The sequence below is a fragment of the Manis pentadactyla genome, chromosome 2, assembly GCF_030020395.1.
Source record: "Manis pentadactyla isolate mManPen7 chromosome 2, mManPen7.hap1, whole genome shotgun sequence".
Classification (NCBI taxonomy): Eukaryota; Metazoa; Chordata; class Mammalia; order Pholidota; family Manidae; genus Manis; species Manis pentadactyla.
Window position 1 is genome coordinate 162,648,049 of NC_080020.1, and position 13,842 is coordinate 162,661,890.

General features: G+C 40.8%; 2 protein-coding genes across 3 annotated transcripts in view; one reads left to right on the top strand and one right to left on the bottom strand.

Moving 5' to 3' along the window:
- Nucleotides 1-13,093, bottom strand: part of PTCD3 (pentatricopeptide repeat domain 3) — a 45,963-nt gene extending 32,870 nt beyond the window's left edge. The window contains exons 1-8 of the mRNA XM_036931170.2: nucleotides 12,943-13,093; nucleotides 11,140-11,192; nucleotides 10,995-11,031; nucleotides 9,592-9,637; nucleotides 5,240-5,308; nucleotides 4,640-4,744; nucleotides 2,994-3,117; nucleotides 1,055-1,167 (exon numbers count right to left, since the gene is read on the bottom strand). Coding sequence (XP_036787065.2) covers nucleotides 1,055-1,167; nucleotides 2,994-3,117; nucleotides 4,640-4,744; nucleotides 5,240-5,308; nucleotides 9,592-9,637; nucleotides 10,995-11,031; nucleotides 11,140-11,192; nucleotides 12,943-13,043 — 648 coding nt within the window. The 5' untranslated portion in view covers nucleotides 13,044-13,093. The remainder of the gene's footprint in view (nucleotides 1-1,054; nucleotides 1,168-2,993; nucleotides 3,118-4,639; nucleotides 4,745-5,239; nucleotides 5,309-9,591; nucleotides 9,638-10,994; nucleotides 11,032-11,139; nucleotides 11,193-12,942) is intronic.
- Nucleotides 13,094-13,428: 335 nt separating this feature from the next.
- The window catches only part of POLR1A (RNA polymerase I subunit A), an 88,169-nt gene continuing 87,755 nt past the window's right edge, over nucleotides 13,429-13,842 (top strand). The window contains exon 1 of one of the 2 annotated variants that reach the window (XM_057497038.1): nucleotides 13,429-13,642. In XM_057497038.1, coding sequence (XP_057353021.1) covers nucleotides 13,437-13,642 — 206 coding nt within the window. In that variant the 5' untranslated portion in view covers nucleotides 13,429-13,436. The remainder of the gene's footprint in view (nucleotides 13,643-13,842) is intronic. The other variant, XM_036931056.2, reaches the window with a different exon arrangement.

The window sequence follows — 13,842 nt, forward strand, 5'->3', positions numbered from 1 at the left end:
CTAATCCATGCTAAGATTAACTTTAAGACTACATCTTGCCCTTTATTTATAAATCAAGCTCTGGGGTGAGGCTAACGTAGTGCAAGACAGGCTCAGTTGGCATTGAACAGGTCAGGGCTGGCTCTGCAGAGGGCCAGCCAGGTCAGGGAATGTAAAAGATACTCTGGAAGGCAGTGTGTGACTGCAAGCTACTGCCTGATGCACTTTAAAGGACTGTTACTCTGGATGTAAATAATCCATATTTGGTAGAGGAAAATTAGAAAAGACTCACAGAAACAAAAACCCCTTTTAGTCTATCACTCAGAGAGAAATGATTAATTTTTACAATGATTTTTTCCTCACACATACAAACATGTTTTTATAAAAATGGAATCTATATTGTTGTCTAGCATATTTTCTCACTTATGATGACTATTTCCATACATAAGGAGACCTACACTAGTTAGTACCCTCAACCACCACAAAACACTACTACCATAATTTAGTTATCTACTATTGGATGTCTAATTTGTTTCCAACATTTTTGTAATTTTAAACATGAATTCCTCATGAGAAATGTTATGTACACATCTTTTTTCCCATGATCCAAAGGTTTCCTTGGGTATCTTTTTCTGGGAATAGAACTCTTGGACTGAGAGGGTATGACCCAGTATGAGTACTCCAGCCTTTGGCACAATATTGCTCTATGTACCTGGCAGAGCATCCTCAGTCCTCTGAATTTTTGAGGAGGCTGCGCTAGGGGGCCTTTCCCTGTCTGTTACACATCATACCATCACTATAAGTAACAGCAAGAGAGAGTCTGCCCAAACATTTCCGGTCAAAGCTTTGCCTACATGTGGTAGGCAAGGTCAGAATATTTTTAAGGGAACCAGCATTAAAATAACTGTTTAAATCTGTCTCTTCCTCTGCACTACTTTTTATCAAAGCTACTGACACCACACCACTCCTCAGAACAAATCCCTACCATCCTAACACATGGCACAAGAACCTGCCTTACTCTGAGAAGCTATTACTAATAAAAGAAACCTTAAAAATCACTGTGAATAGCCATTACCAAATCTGATTTTTCACTTTGTTGAAAATGGTAATCAGCTGAGGGCTCTTGGTCACCGTAATAACACAATAAATCCAAGAGACTATTAGTTGTTTCCAGAGATACACTGGTTCCTGTGGGCAGGAGATAAAAAAGGGAAAGAGACCTTAAAACATCAAAGAACTAAAGCCCATGAAATTAAAATCCCTCCCTTCTTCTATGAGTGTGGCTTTCTTGGCTACATATTTAGTTTCATCTAACACTTTAACAATGGATGAGTATGTACTCCACGTCAATTTAAATACCCAGAGATACAGAGAGAAACAATCCTATTAACCATGTGGTTTAACAGAAAAGACTAAAATACAAGATGAATTCTGACCCTGTGCTCATGTATTTTACATACTCATATCCCCAGAGAAACGATCTCATGGTTTTAACTATCTTTTCCGAAACTGAACACTCCGCAAACTATTGCCACTTAGTTCCCTGGCCCAGTTCCATTTTTACAAATGCAAGCAGAACTATTCCACTTGTATCCAGCCCCTCATGGAAATACTTGCTTAGAAATACTAGCATACATGTCTAATTATAGTAGGCTTTTAAAAATTGATGTTTAAAACATTATGTTCCCTTCTTGACACTTATTAAGAGGGAGAGAAGGCAACATGATGTATGAGATAAAATTCAGTGTTTTGAAAGAAGAGCAACTGCATTTTCCTAAAGAAAATACACTGATAACAAAAATTCCTATCAGGAAGTTTAAAAGCCCAGAAAAGAGAGCATGGCAGAATAGGAAAGACACAGGCTATGGAGTGTAATTTGACTGGGTCTTACTGAGAACTGTGTGGCCCTGAAAAATTACCTAATAACTGGTTTCCAGTATAAAATGACTATGAAGGAGAACAATTCTTAAGATGTAGAAGTGAGTGAAATGCCTAGCAAAGTGTGTGGCACTTACTAGAGGCCTGACAGTTAAGACCTTCTATGCCCTCTGGTGTGCTGGCTCACTCTGTTACTCTAAGCTACTGGTCTGACACATCAACTTCAGAAAGGTTTACTGAATGCCTGCATGTGCCTACACCATGCATTGTATGAAATGAGGAAGAGAAATCTTAGCACTAAGAGCTTTAGTACAGACTTACCAGATATTATATTCAACAAGCAGAGGGAAAAGTCTCCCGAAATTATAAACTACAACAATTCATTTGTACATCCAATGCTGTAACAGGCTACATAACCTAACTTTCAAATCAAACAGTTTTCTGCAAATGTTTCCTGTGTTGAAGACTGTATTGAGTGATTCAGTCCAGTTTTTCTCTCTTTTATGGTTCCTGTGGCTGATTTGTATCCAACATCACTGAATAGTACTCTGGAGTCCACAAACTTTAAACAATGCTGCTGGCTTTGGTGTTACTCTAAGTACATTCCCATGTACTTACATTTATTCCCACGGAGAATCATTCAGATCCAATTCAGAGCCACAGAATTTGAGACAGAAGCTCTGAGTAACTAAGTGACTCTTTAAGGGCCACAGAGTAAGAACTAGTTAAAGAACTAGAATTTGTATCCAAGCCTCTGATCCCAGTCTGGTGCTCTTTCCTTTTTAAATATTCTTTCTGGTCTGTTTTATGTCTTTCAAAAAGAACACAGGAAATCTGAATACAGTATGTATGTGCCTAATGTTGAAAATGGAAACAAAAACAGAACGGCTATATAATTTCTTTACCTGGGACACAGCACAAGAGCACAGTAAACTAACTGCAATTCTCTCTCCCAAATTTTTAAGGTAAAGCCAAAACAGAACTTGAAATATGACTTGTTGAACTACTAACTACATAAACAGAGCCATCAAGCAGAGTAAAGTATGGTGACACTTGCAACTTCTACTCACTACCATCAGGAGCACGTGGCTGGGGCCCACGTCCATGGTCCTATGAGTGCTTTAAATGGCAGTCACCTGCTTGCAAGAGCTGATCAAACATGTCCACTGAAGCTTTGACTTTTTTGAGCTTGATCCGTTCCTTCAGGGCAGCTTCACTTACATCTTCAATCTGAGGTTCAAAGTACTCAGGCATTAAGCACTAGGAAAACAAGATAGCTAAAGTTACTACAAACAGGTACAGGTGAAATGATAGCTGAATTTTACCACTAAGAAATCAAAGTAAAACTGCTCTAATTCATGTTTATGCACCAGGTACTATTTGTGTGTCTTTGTACGCAATAAAAAAGAAAACAAAAACCTCTCTAATCTCTGAATCAAGATTATTTAGCTACCTCCTAGCTTGGAGAGAAAAATTTAAAACCACTCAAATATTTTTCCTGTATCTCAAGAATCCCTTTTTAAAGTAAGTTTCCCAACTTCAACTTACTAACTTTCCCCTGCTAATCTCTTCTCCTCCCAATCTTGGTTAAAAAGTGTTAGAGTACACCTGTTTTCCAAAGGTAGGAGAAACCTTTTACCCTTGATGCTTCTTTTACTTTAAATATTGAGTATCACCAAGGTATGTTATTTTACCTCTCACTCACTACTATATGCAAATACTGACTGAATGACTACTGCCTTATGCCAGACAGAAGGAAAGCAATGGGGATATAAAGATCAAAGTCATTCTCTATCTTCAAGGTGCTCATAATCTAATAGGAAAGCAAGTAAGAAAATAATTATGACACATGTGTGAATGGTAAATGACAATAAGAGATCTCAGAGGGAGTGAGTGCTGCCCACCATGGGGGCAAGGGACCCATGGAAACTTCAAACAAATCTGAGCTAAGCATAAAAAAGCAGCAGTTAGTGAAAAACATAAAGGGGAGAGGGTGGGCCAACAAAGGACCATCACAGGTACTACATTAGTTCAGGATTTCAGTATTTTTACCTATCACATTGGCCTCCTGATCTGTCACAGAAATGGCTACTCGAGAAGCAGGAGGCTGCGTTTGGGGTGTTTTGGGAAGCAGGGGGGTGAGGGGGAGTAGGTGGGGCACAAGGAGTCTGAGGTTACTCCTCCCACTAATAAACTCAGGAGGGCACAGCACATTGGTTTTGCTCAGCACTAAGCTGATGCTGGACAGACAGCAGACACTGAGCACTGGCTCACTATTCATGACCACAGGACAAAGTAGTTGCTGGAAGGACAATTTGGATTCAAATAAGATGTGACAGATTTATATGATCTGATGAGAAACCAGGACATTGGAGTTCAAAGTAAAGAGATCTAGGTCAGATATATAAATATGCCACATGAAGTGTAAGATTGTTGAAGCATGAAGAATGCAGCTAGGAAAAGAGAAAAATGACTGAGCATGGAAACCTAAGACAGACACCAACACTTAAGAAGTAGATAAGCTGTTAAAGGAAGCTAAAAAGCAACAGAGGTAAAGACCTAAGAATGTGGTATCAAAGAAACCCAGAGAAAATGAGGAAGAAATACATACAGGAGTTAAAAAAAAAAGTTAACATTGTGAGCAAAAATGACTGACTATAAAAGAAGACTTTTCACCCAAACACTGAGGACATTAAAATGGCTATTCAGTATCAGCCATGAAAGCTTGGTTTAAGGTACCTTTATATAGGATTATCTGAAAATCACAAGTATCTCTTCTTACCGGTATATGAGGTTCAGCTATGTCCTTCTGAAAATATTTGGGATGTAAGTTAATAATAAACTTGGCTGCATTCTCCCCAGACTTCTTGGCCAATAAAAATGAACGCTATGTAAAGAAAAAGAGTTAGATATAAATTGGTATTTACATGTAATTTACACTGAAGAGATCAAAGACTTGCCCCCAGCCAAGAATTATTTTCTTTCCTAAAAAAAAAAAAGGAATGTGCTAATATATGGAAATCTAATTAGAAGTTAAATTGCATAGTAGTATATATCCTCCTCAGCTACTGAGTGTTACATAACTTCAGGTCTCATCTTACACACAGCTTGAAATATATAAAACCAATGCATTTAAGCTGAGTGAATTGCTCCAGTATGAAAGAGCTCTAAGTATTAAAAACCAAAATCAAAAACCTTTTTGATAGCCAATCTCTAAAACTTTTCAATAAAAGTAATAAAAGATTCAGAAAATCTACCAACTTATCTATTAACGTTTATGAACTTTTCAAAGGTTTTCATAACTAAGTTGAATTACATGCACCGTGTACCCAAACCAGCTGGATAAAACATAAAACCAGAAAAGTTACATGAAAACACTCACAGATTCCACAGAGGATGCTGGTATGAGAAAAGGATCATCTTGGAATGCATAAGGGGCAGCTGTGGTATCCTGAAGAAGAAAAAGAAGTCTCTTCAGCTGGTTTTTTATTAAGACCTTGTGCGTTTTGGCGATGACCAGAAATTCTGTAAAATAACTTACTAACTCATATGCAGAAGTATGTATGCTTGCATGTACCTGTGTACATGTATGAAGAGTGTGAGACAGGTGTTTATGCTGTGTTCATGGCCCTGTAAGACTTGGTTATAATTATGCACAACTTAAAAGCAAACAATGGCTCAAATCCCCATGACTGCTTCTTAAGGTGTGAGTCCTGCTATTTTAAACTAAAGATCCTCTGAATTAGCTACCCTGGACACCCGTTTCCTGCACTAGGGTTTCTGTCGAAGCACGGCCATGAACCATCCAGGAGAGCCTCCCCAGAGCACGGGTACCCGGGCACTCACGGTTGGGAGACAGCAGCTCCTGTTTGCTGCTGCTTCTCTCAACTGGGCCAGGCAGACCCTGAGCAAAACTAGGAGTGCACTCAGAACCGCCCCCAAGTTACTTACTCTCCTCCTTTCCTCTCCCTCAGGGCCCCATACTGAGGGTCCAGACACCTTTGTTCCACAGGTAAAACTCACCCTACATCCTGAATCTCTTCTGACTCCCCTTGATGCCTTGTCTTACTGACCTGGACTCTCTCTGGGGACAGCATCCCTGAACCCTCTATGGGAATACCTGCGGCCCAGAACAGTGTATTTTGGGGTCTTGGTTTCCTGCTGCCACTTTCAGAACCCTTATCACACTCCTCACCTGAGGCTCTTGTCCCGTGGTTACAAGCACGTGACCAAGATGAGCGGGGTGTGTAGCGGCGCCCAGAGGGGGAGCCCCCAGTGAGCTGCCCCGGACCACTCCCCGATCAGACTCACACTGGTTGGTGCCTGGCTCGGCCTCTGATCCTCTGCACCACCCTTATTAAATTCCTGTGTAGGGCTTCTGGTTTTGGAGACATGTTGGACTTCTTTTTAAATTACTAGACTTATTCCTCCAATTTGTCTCCCAATTTTCCTCCCTCAATGATTTCCAAGTCCATCACAGCCTCTGAGAAACAACTCCGCTCTGGCCCTGCAGCTCAGATGCCTCAAACCAGATTTATTCCCAGCCAACCTCCCCTGACAGCTACTCTACCTTCTCTACCTCACTGAATGGACTGACCCTCTCCTATTACTTCCATTCCCGTCCTCAGGTCCAGCCTGCTGGGTCCTTAACATCCCTTACAGACTCCACTGTTGCTTATCCCACCTGCCACTGCCTTAGTTCAGTGTGTGCCTTACTCATCTGTTCAGTATTTATTGAGCACCTCCTATGTCCAGGAAGACAACAAAATCCCACCCCTTTGTGAAGCTTACAATCTAATAGGAAAAAAAAAAACTCTAGAAAAATTATAGCAAATTAAAAGGAGACAACTGCTATGAAGATAAATGAAGTACAACATATCCGAAAAAGACACATACAATTCTAAGTGGGGTAGCCAAAGAGTCTCATTGACAGATGATACTTAAGCAAAGATAAAGAGATGAGGGAGGGAAAATATGTGGGTATCTCAAGCAAAAATATTCCAGGCACAAGGAACAGCAAACATTAAAGCCCTGAGGCAGATGTGTGACTGCTGAGAAACTGAGAATGAGCCAGGTGGCCAGGGTAGCCAGAGAAGAGTGAGCAAGAAGACAGGAGATGTGGTCAGGCTACCGGGGAGTGGCAGGGTGGTGATCACATAGGGCCTTAGGAGCCCTGGCAAGGACTTCAACTTTCATTCCAGTCATGACAAAGGAGAAGCCACTTGAGTTTTGAGCAGAAGAGTGATGTGACCCTCCATTTTAGCAGGTCAATCAGTCAGCTGCTTAACTGAGGCAGGGATCTGAGGAAGTGGAAGGGACAGAGACTGTTGTGGTTAATCCAGAAGAGTAGGAGATGATGACGGCTTAGATGACAAATGTGATCTTGGTGACGGTAAGTATTCAGAATCTGGATATTGTGCAGAAAAGTTACCAGGCCCAAAAAAGAAAATTACTATCTTTAGAATGGCCTGCTTATAAGCACGGCCCTTGGCTGTCACCTAGAACTTGGATTTCAGAAGGGCTGTACCATTCCCAGTACTGGGAAGAGAGATTCACTATGTCTAACTTGTTTGTACAATGCGGTTCATGCTGAACTCCTGCTCTCCTGGGAGCCTGGAATTTGGTGCCAGGCCAGGCACAGGGTACCTGCATGACAAGACTCCAATAAAACCTCTAGGCACTGAGTCTCTAATGACCTTTCCTGGCAGGCACTTCACACGTTCTGTCACAACTGCTGGAGGAATCAAGCATGTGCTGGGCGGCACTACTGGGAAAAATCTCTTGGAAGCTTGTGCATGGTTTCCTCTTAACTTTACCCCATGTGCCCTTGCCCTCTGTTGATGTTTTGTGGCCTTTCACTGTAATGAACTGTAGCTGTAGGACTATACACGGAGGCCTGTGGGTCCTAGCAAATCACTGAACTTGGGAATGGCCTTGGACTCCATGTATGTATATTTTGAAGGAAAAATAAAGGGTTTACTAATGTGCAGCATGAGAGAAAGAGGCATCAAAAATGACTCCCAGGATTTTGACTTGAGCAACTAGAAGGATGGGCTTGCCATTAATGAGATAGCAGGGAATGTATGTGTAGGTCTGGAGGAAAAGGAGTTCAGTTCTGGGCTTAAGATCTTTATCATACATTCGTGTAGAAAGCTTTCCCATCTCCACATTGCTGTCTTATCCACAATATGTCTGATTATGTCACACCACTGCTTAAAATTCTCCAATAGACTTGGATAAAAAACAGAAGTCGCTAGCATAGCATTCATGATCTTGCCTCACCTCTCATTTCTCTACCACCAAACCCTAGGTTCCCACCAGACAATCCACTCATCTCTACTCCCGTGACTCTGCTCATGTGCTGGCGCTGCAGGAATGCTCTTTCCCAACACTGTGTTCCTGCTTCTCTCCTTCCAAGCACCAATCCTGATAGCTCTTCTGTACATCCTTTTCCAGTCTCGGCTGCATACCCTCTACTCAGTCCTCCACCCCTCTAGGAACTATGCAAGGACTCTACTTTTATTCTACATCCAGCACATCTAAGGGTAGAATGTGTGGTTTCTGAATGAACAAATGACTGTCCCTTGTATTTTATGGGCCCAAACCTAGACAAGTCAGATAATTGTACACATAATTCTACAATTTCTTTGACATGAAGGTGGCCCTGGACCATTCTCATTGAAAAACTGAGAACAATCTCAGAGGCCCATTTTTCTAGTTTACATTTCAGGTACCTATTTATGGATAAGCGAGGTGCTGGAAAGCTCAATGTTTTGCTAGGACAGAGATAGAGTAATTAAAAACCTTTCTTCAGAAACTGCTACAGTACATCAGTGCACATTTGACCCAATGAGTCTTAACATCTAGAAAGAAAGAACAATTCTGGAAATCTGTGACAATGGTCTCAAGGAGGATCAGTGTCCATATATATATTGTAGTGAAAGAACTTAATTACTCTAGGTATTTTCCCCAGTACAATTTCCAGTTAATGGAAAAAAACTCACCTAATAAGAAAGTTACATTTCTGAGGCATTTACCAAGGTTTTAGTTTCTGTCTACAAACTATTCTTGAATTGTCAACAGTGCAAATTACTGACAGATTAGGAAAGTTATAGCAACAATAGAACATCTAGCATACGCTGAGCATTCCCTTTGTGTTAGGCACTGTCCCCAGTTCTTTTGCTAACTTGCTTCTCACCCAAACTTTTGGGTTTGGCACTATAATTGTAATATGGATAAGGGAATAGAAGCATCCAAAGATAACTTTGTGGTAAAGGTTACAAAGCTATTTGCTGAGCTATGAGACAAACATTTGGCTTCAGGACCCACATTTTTAGTCACTGCATTATTTCTAGCATGGCAAGTACATGATTTCTCAAATTTGGCCTATGGATCACTTGCATTACAATATCATACCCCAACTATCCCCTAGGAACATGCATTTCAACAAGCTCTTCAGGGAGTTAAGTTTAAAGATCACTGGTACAGTACAAACACATAGAATTCAGAGACAAAAGACAAGGAACTAAATCAAGGCTTTAATTTCCTAACCAGCCCTGAGCCAGTCACTTTAAAAGGTTTAGTTTCCTCATTTGTCACAAGGAACAGATTAGACAATTTCTAAGAAACTTTCCAGATCCACCCACAACAGTTTAATTGTGAATAATGAAGATATATAACATAATATGCATTATCAGCTGAGTCAAACTACTAAAACCTCAAATTCCTACTTACCCTGTGTACTGTGGACGCGAGCGCCTGAAGAACAGCCACTTTATCCCTAAGAATGAGAATCACAAATTAGCCAGCACCAGGGTTTTTCACACCCACAAAGTGAATGAGTGATTCCACTTTCTTAACAGACTGACCAATAAAACAGTCCAGGTCCCAGCTACAGCCAGTTCTTATTTCTCAGGATCACCCAAGTTAGAAAATGAGGTAACTGTCTGGTTCTTTTGCCTAAGGGTGGTTAGTATGTGTACTTTGCCTGCCCTCTCTGGCCTGGTCCCTAATACCATCACTCAAGACTAACAACTTCTATGCTCACCTCGTAAAACTGTACTTATCCTGACTCTTACCTCCTCCTGTCTACTTCCCTCTGCATTCTTACTGCAGCTTTCTGGGCTACCCATGCCTCTATTATTTAATTTGGTGGCTCTTAATTCAGCTGTATGTGAGAATAAGTCACGAACTGCACTTCGCACCTATGGAATCAGAACCTCCAAGTTCCAGGGAGGACTGTCACATGTGTTCTTTCTGAATTCCCGGATCAGTATGTTGCAACCTCCTGGTTCAGAACCTCTCAACTATATAATCTTATAAGAATTTCAGACCAGCTGTGTCCTGCACCTATGGATAGAGACCTTCCCTGAACTACTAGGAAAGGAGGTTTCATTGGAATAATTGAGAGAAGATTATGTGGTTTCAAGTGTGCTTTTATTCCTGTGTTATATTTTATGTGTTTCATCTCCAAAAGGGAAATAAGAGTAATTCAGCACCCCCTGTTGCAATAGCTACTGTTATATTTATAATTTACTTAAGCTTATTAAAAAATAAATAAATAAATAAATAAAAAAGAACCTGAGTCTTCGAGCATAGAAAAGTCCTGGTTTTTCTGAGGGGCTTTCAAATGCATTCAATAATATCACTACTATAAAAACTTTCATGAAGAAGTTTTAGATCTTATGTATTCAACATATGTTGAATAAGGCAATTTATTCAAGGATCTAGCTAATTAATTCAAAAACCTAAATTTTACAGCCCACGCCATTTATTTTATTTTACCTCACTTAAAGACCACAAATATATTTTTGGTTTACTAACAATGTGAGTTCTTAGAGCAAACAAAAAAAATTATTCAAATGACAATGCTCACGATTAACCATTTTTATGTAACTATTAACCTGAACTCAGTTCAGAAGATGTTTTTTAACTCTTAAGTAAATCTCAAGTCCCATTACCTTACTCTCCATCCTCCTCTTTCACCTTATTTAAATTCCCAAGCCTTTCATCCTTCAGCTGTTCCCTCCCAGAACACTCTTTTACTGCTCTTCCTGTCATTGGCTCCTTACTTAAAAATGTTTCTTTTGCTCATAATAAGCACTCAACCATGTGCTGAATGAACAACCAACACTCACCAAGTTTTCTTTTTTGGAACGACCACTTCTTCAGTCCCTTACAATGAAAAATACAACAGAACATATCAGTTTCCCAATACTACTACTACAAGAAGTACAAGGTGTTAATATAAAAATGGAATTCTTTCAGTATACATTTATATACCTGTTACATCAGTTCCTTCAACTTTTGGGAGGGCTGTACTTCCAGAATAGACTCTGCAAAAAATAAAAGCCCTAAAGTTAATATTCATTAATGAAGTTCCCACCTCACTTCCACCTCCGTGCATTTAAGCCCAAATTTTCCAATTATTATGGATCAAACTGACTACATAATTCATGTCAATGTACACTGAGAAGACATGGCCTCAACAGCAGGTTCAAAACCATTACAAAATATATCCAAGATAGGAACACAATATGGTCAAATTTTTAAAAATCAGGCAATCTCATTAAATAAAACCAGGGAAAATTTTAACAGCCCTTGAGCAACTTAAGTTCAATTTAGGCTGATTTAAAATATAATAGAGTTTTAACTTTGGGAACCTAAAACACTGAAATTGAGGACAACTTAATGAGCTCATCTTTATATGGGCAATCTTTAATAATAATAAAAACTATCCCACTTAAAGCAATTATGACCAATTATGAAGCTAAGGCCTGAAAGTTATGGCCTTCCATTCCACTGCCTTCAACAATCAGGTATGTACCAAATACACACTTCCTAATTTAAACTAGAACAGTTGATACTACTTTTTATCCAAAATAGAAGACTTGTTGACTCATGACCAAGTCTTAAAATGTTCTGATCACACTAAAAGATATGGTCAACTTACCACACAGATAATGTGCACCATTATCTTGTATATACATCCCCTTCCTACATGGCATTGGTACCATTCACAGAATTGTCAAAAGATGTGATTAGAAAATTACATCCTCTACTGGTATCTGGTCTAAGATGTCATTTTAAAACAATACTTTTCTGCTAGGGATCAACTTCAGAGAGTGATTAACTCTTTCAAATCATGCTGTTTCTCATGACATTAGGACATACAGACCACTGTTGTCTTGTGGGTGAATGCTGCGGGAGAGATGTTGCTGTCAGGCAAAGGAAATGGGTAGAAAAATAACAGTGGGCACTACCCAGAAAAGGCCTGGGATTGCACAGCAGCATTAAGGCTTCTCAATACTAACTGAAGTGCCTTCTGTTTTTTAAATAGAATGTGAAGAAAAGGTTACATGTAAAATGTATAGTCTATGTTAAACAGCTCACTTACTCCTCACAATTTTTCGGATGGTTATTACAGGCTCCAGCCTACGAACAAGAAAATTTGTCTATTATCATACTTAGGGAATGGAAAACACCCAATATAAAATTAGTTTTTTTCTCAACTTTCACCACAAATTACTGCTTCTCGTATTTCCACAATGCCACTGCTTGTAACTTAGTAAAAAAAAATTATATAAACGATACATACTCCAAGCTGTAACAATCACAGAAATCCAAAGGGCCTGTTCAGATCTTTTAAACTTTATTCGTTTTTTCGAACACTTGGATATTCCCCACAACATCCAGCACAACATGGAGCTCATAAACTGCCTTTATTTAGGAACATCTGAGTTCTTCTCGTTGGGTGAAAATGAAAAAGGTCGCAGTATTTTTTTTAAACTTGAGGCAGGTTGCTAATAGTCACACACTGAATGCAGGCTCCAGGAGGGCTCGACCCTAACCTTGCCGACAGCTCTAAATCCTTGGATACCCCAGCCAACTAAAAAATAACACCCGAACAAATGCGTTTCCAGTCCTTTTTCAAGGACTGAGGAACCTGGTTTTCGGAGCACGCGGCCTGAGAACACACATCCGCGCTCTACTCCGTCGTAGCTAGTACGACATTCGGGGAAAAGGGGACACATAGGAGTAAGCTGATTACGGGTCTTCCTTATGGACTCTCCAAGTTTCTCTTACCTGCAACTGGGAGCGCGTCCACATGGACCTGCCCGCCGACCTGTCTGCAGCAGGCCTTGCCTGCCAAGCAATCCCAGCCGCCAAACGCAGCCTAGCGACATTTTTGGCTTCCTCGCATAGCATGTTGGGAAAGCATGACCTCGACCTTCCGTTCACTACGGGGCGGGGCGGGGGCGGGGAGGGGGACGTTAAGGCGGGCGGGGTCTAGCTTGACTATTGGTTGAGACCGGACGAGACAAAAGCAATCATAAAATAGGTTACATGCTCCTGGTTTAAAAGATTTTTCGGAAGTTAAAGGCTCAATATGCCTCATTTTCTAAATAATTGTCTAAAACGACTATTTTTAATGACATATATCTTTGATTGTTTTCAAAATAAAGGGGGCGAGTGAGAGTGGTGAAACTATAGACCTCCCCACCCCCACAGCGGAAGTGGTTGCGGCCTCGTAACTCATTCCGTGAGCTTACCTCGCGCGCAAGCGCAGTTTAAATCACATGGTAGCTGCGGGCGTTCGGCTGAGGGTTTTGGCGGTGTTGATTGGAACTTCTCTCTGGCTGTCAGGACTCGAAACTGACTTGGAGAATGTTGGGCTCAAAAACAATTCCCTGGCGGCGGCTGCAGGGCATTTCCTTCGGGATGTATTCGGCCGAAGAGCTCAAGTAAGGAGTTTGTGGGAAGCATGCAGTGTCTGTCTCATGAGGTCGGCGCCATTAAACTACTGTTCCCAAAAGGTCTTGCGCCCACGTTATTCTCTGAGGCCATCGTTGTCCGGCGCGTGGCCTGCTGGGACTCGTAGTTCCAGGAACGTCTCGGCCGGCGGGCACTACGTAGCGCCCGGGGGATGGGGAAGCTTGCGCTGGGGTGGAGAGTGTTCCTCTGTTGCAGCGTTACCGTCCGTCA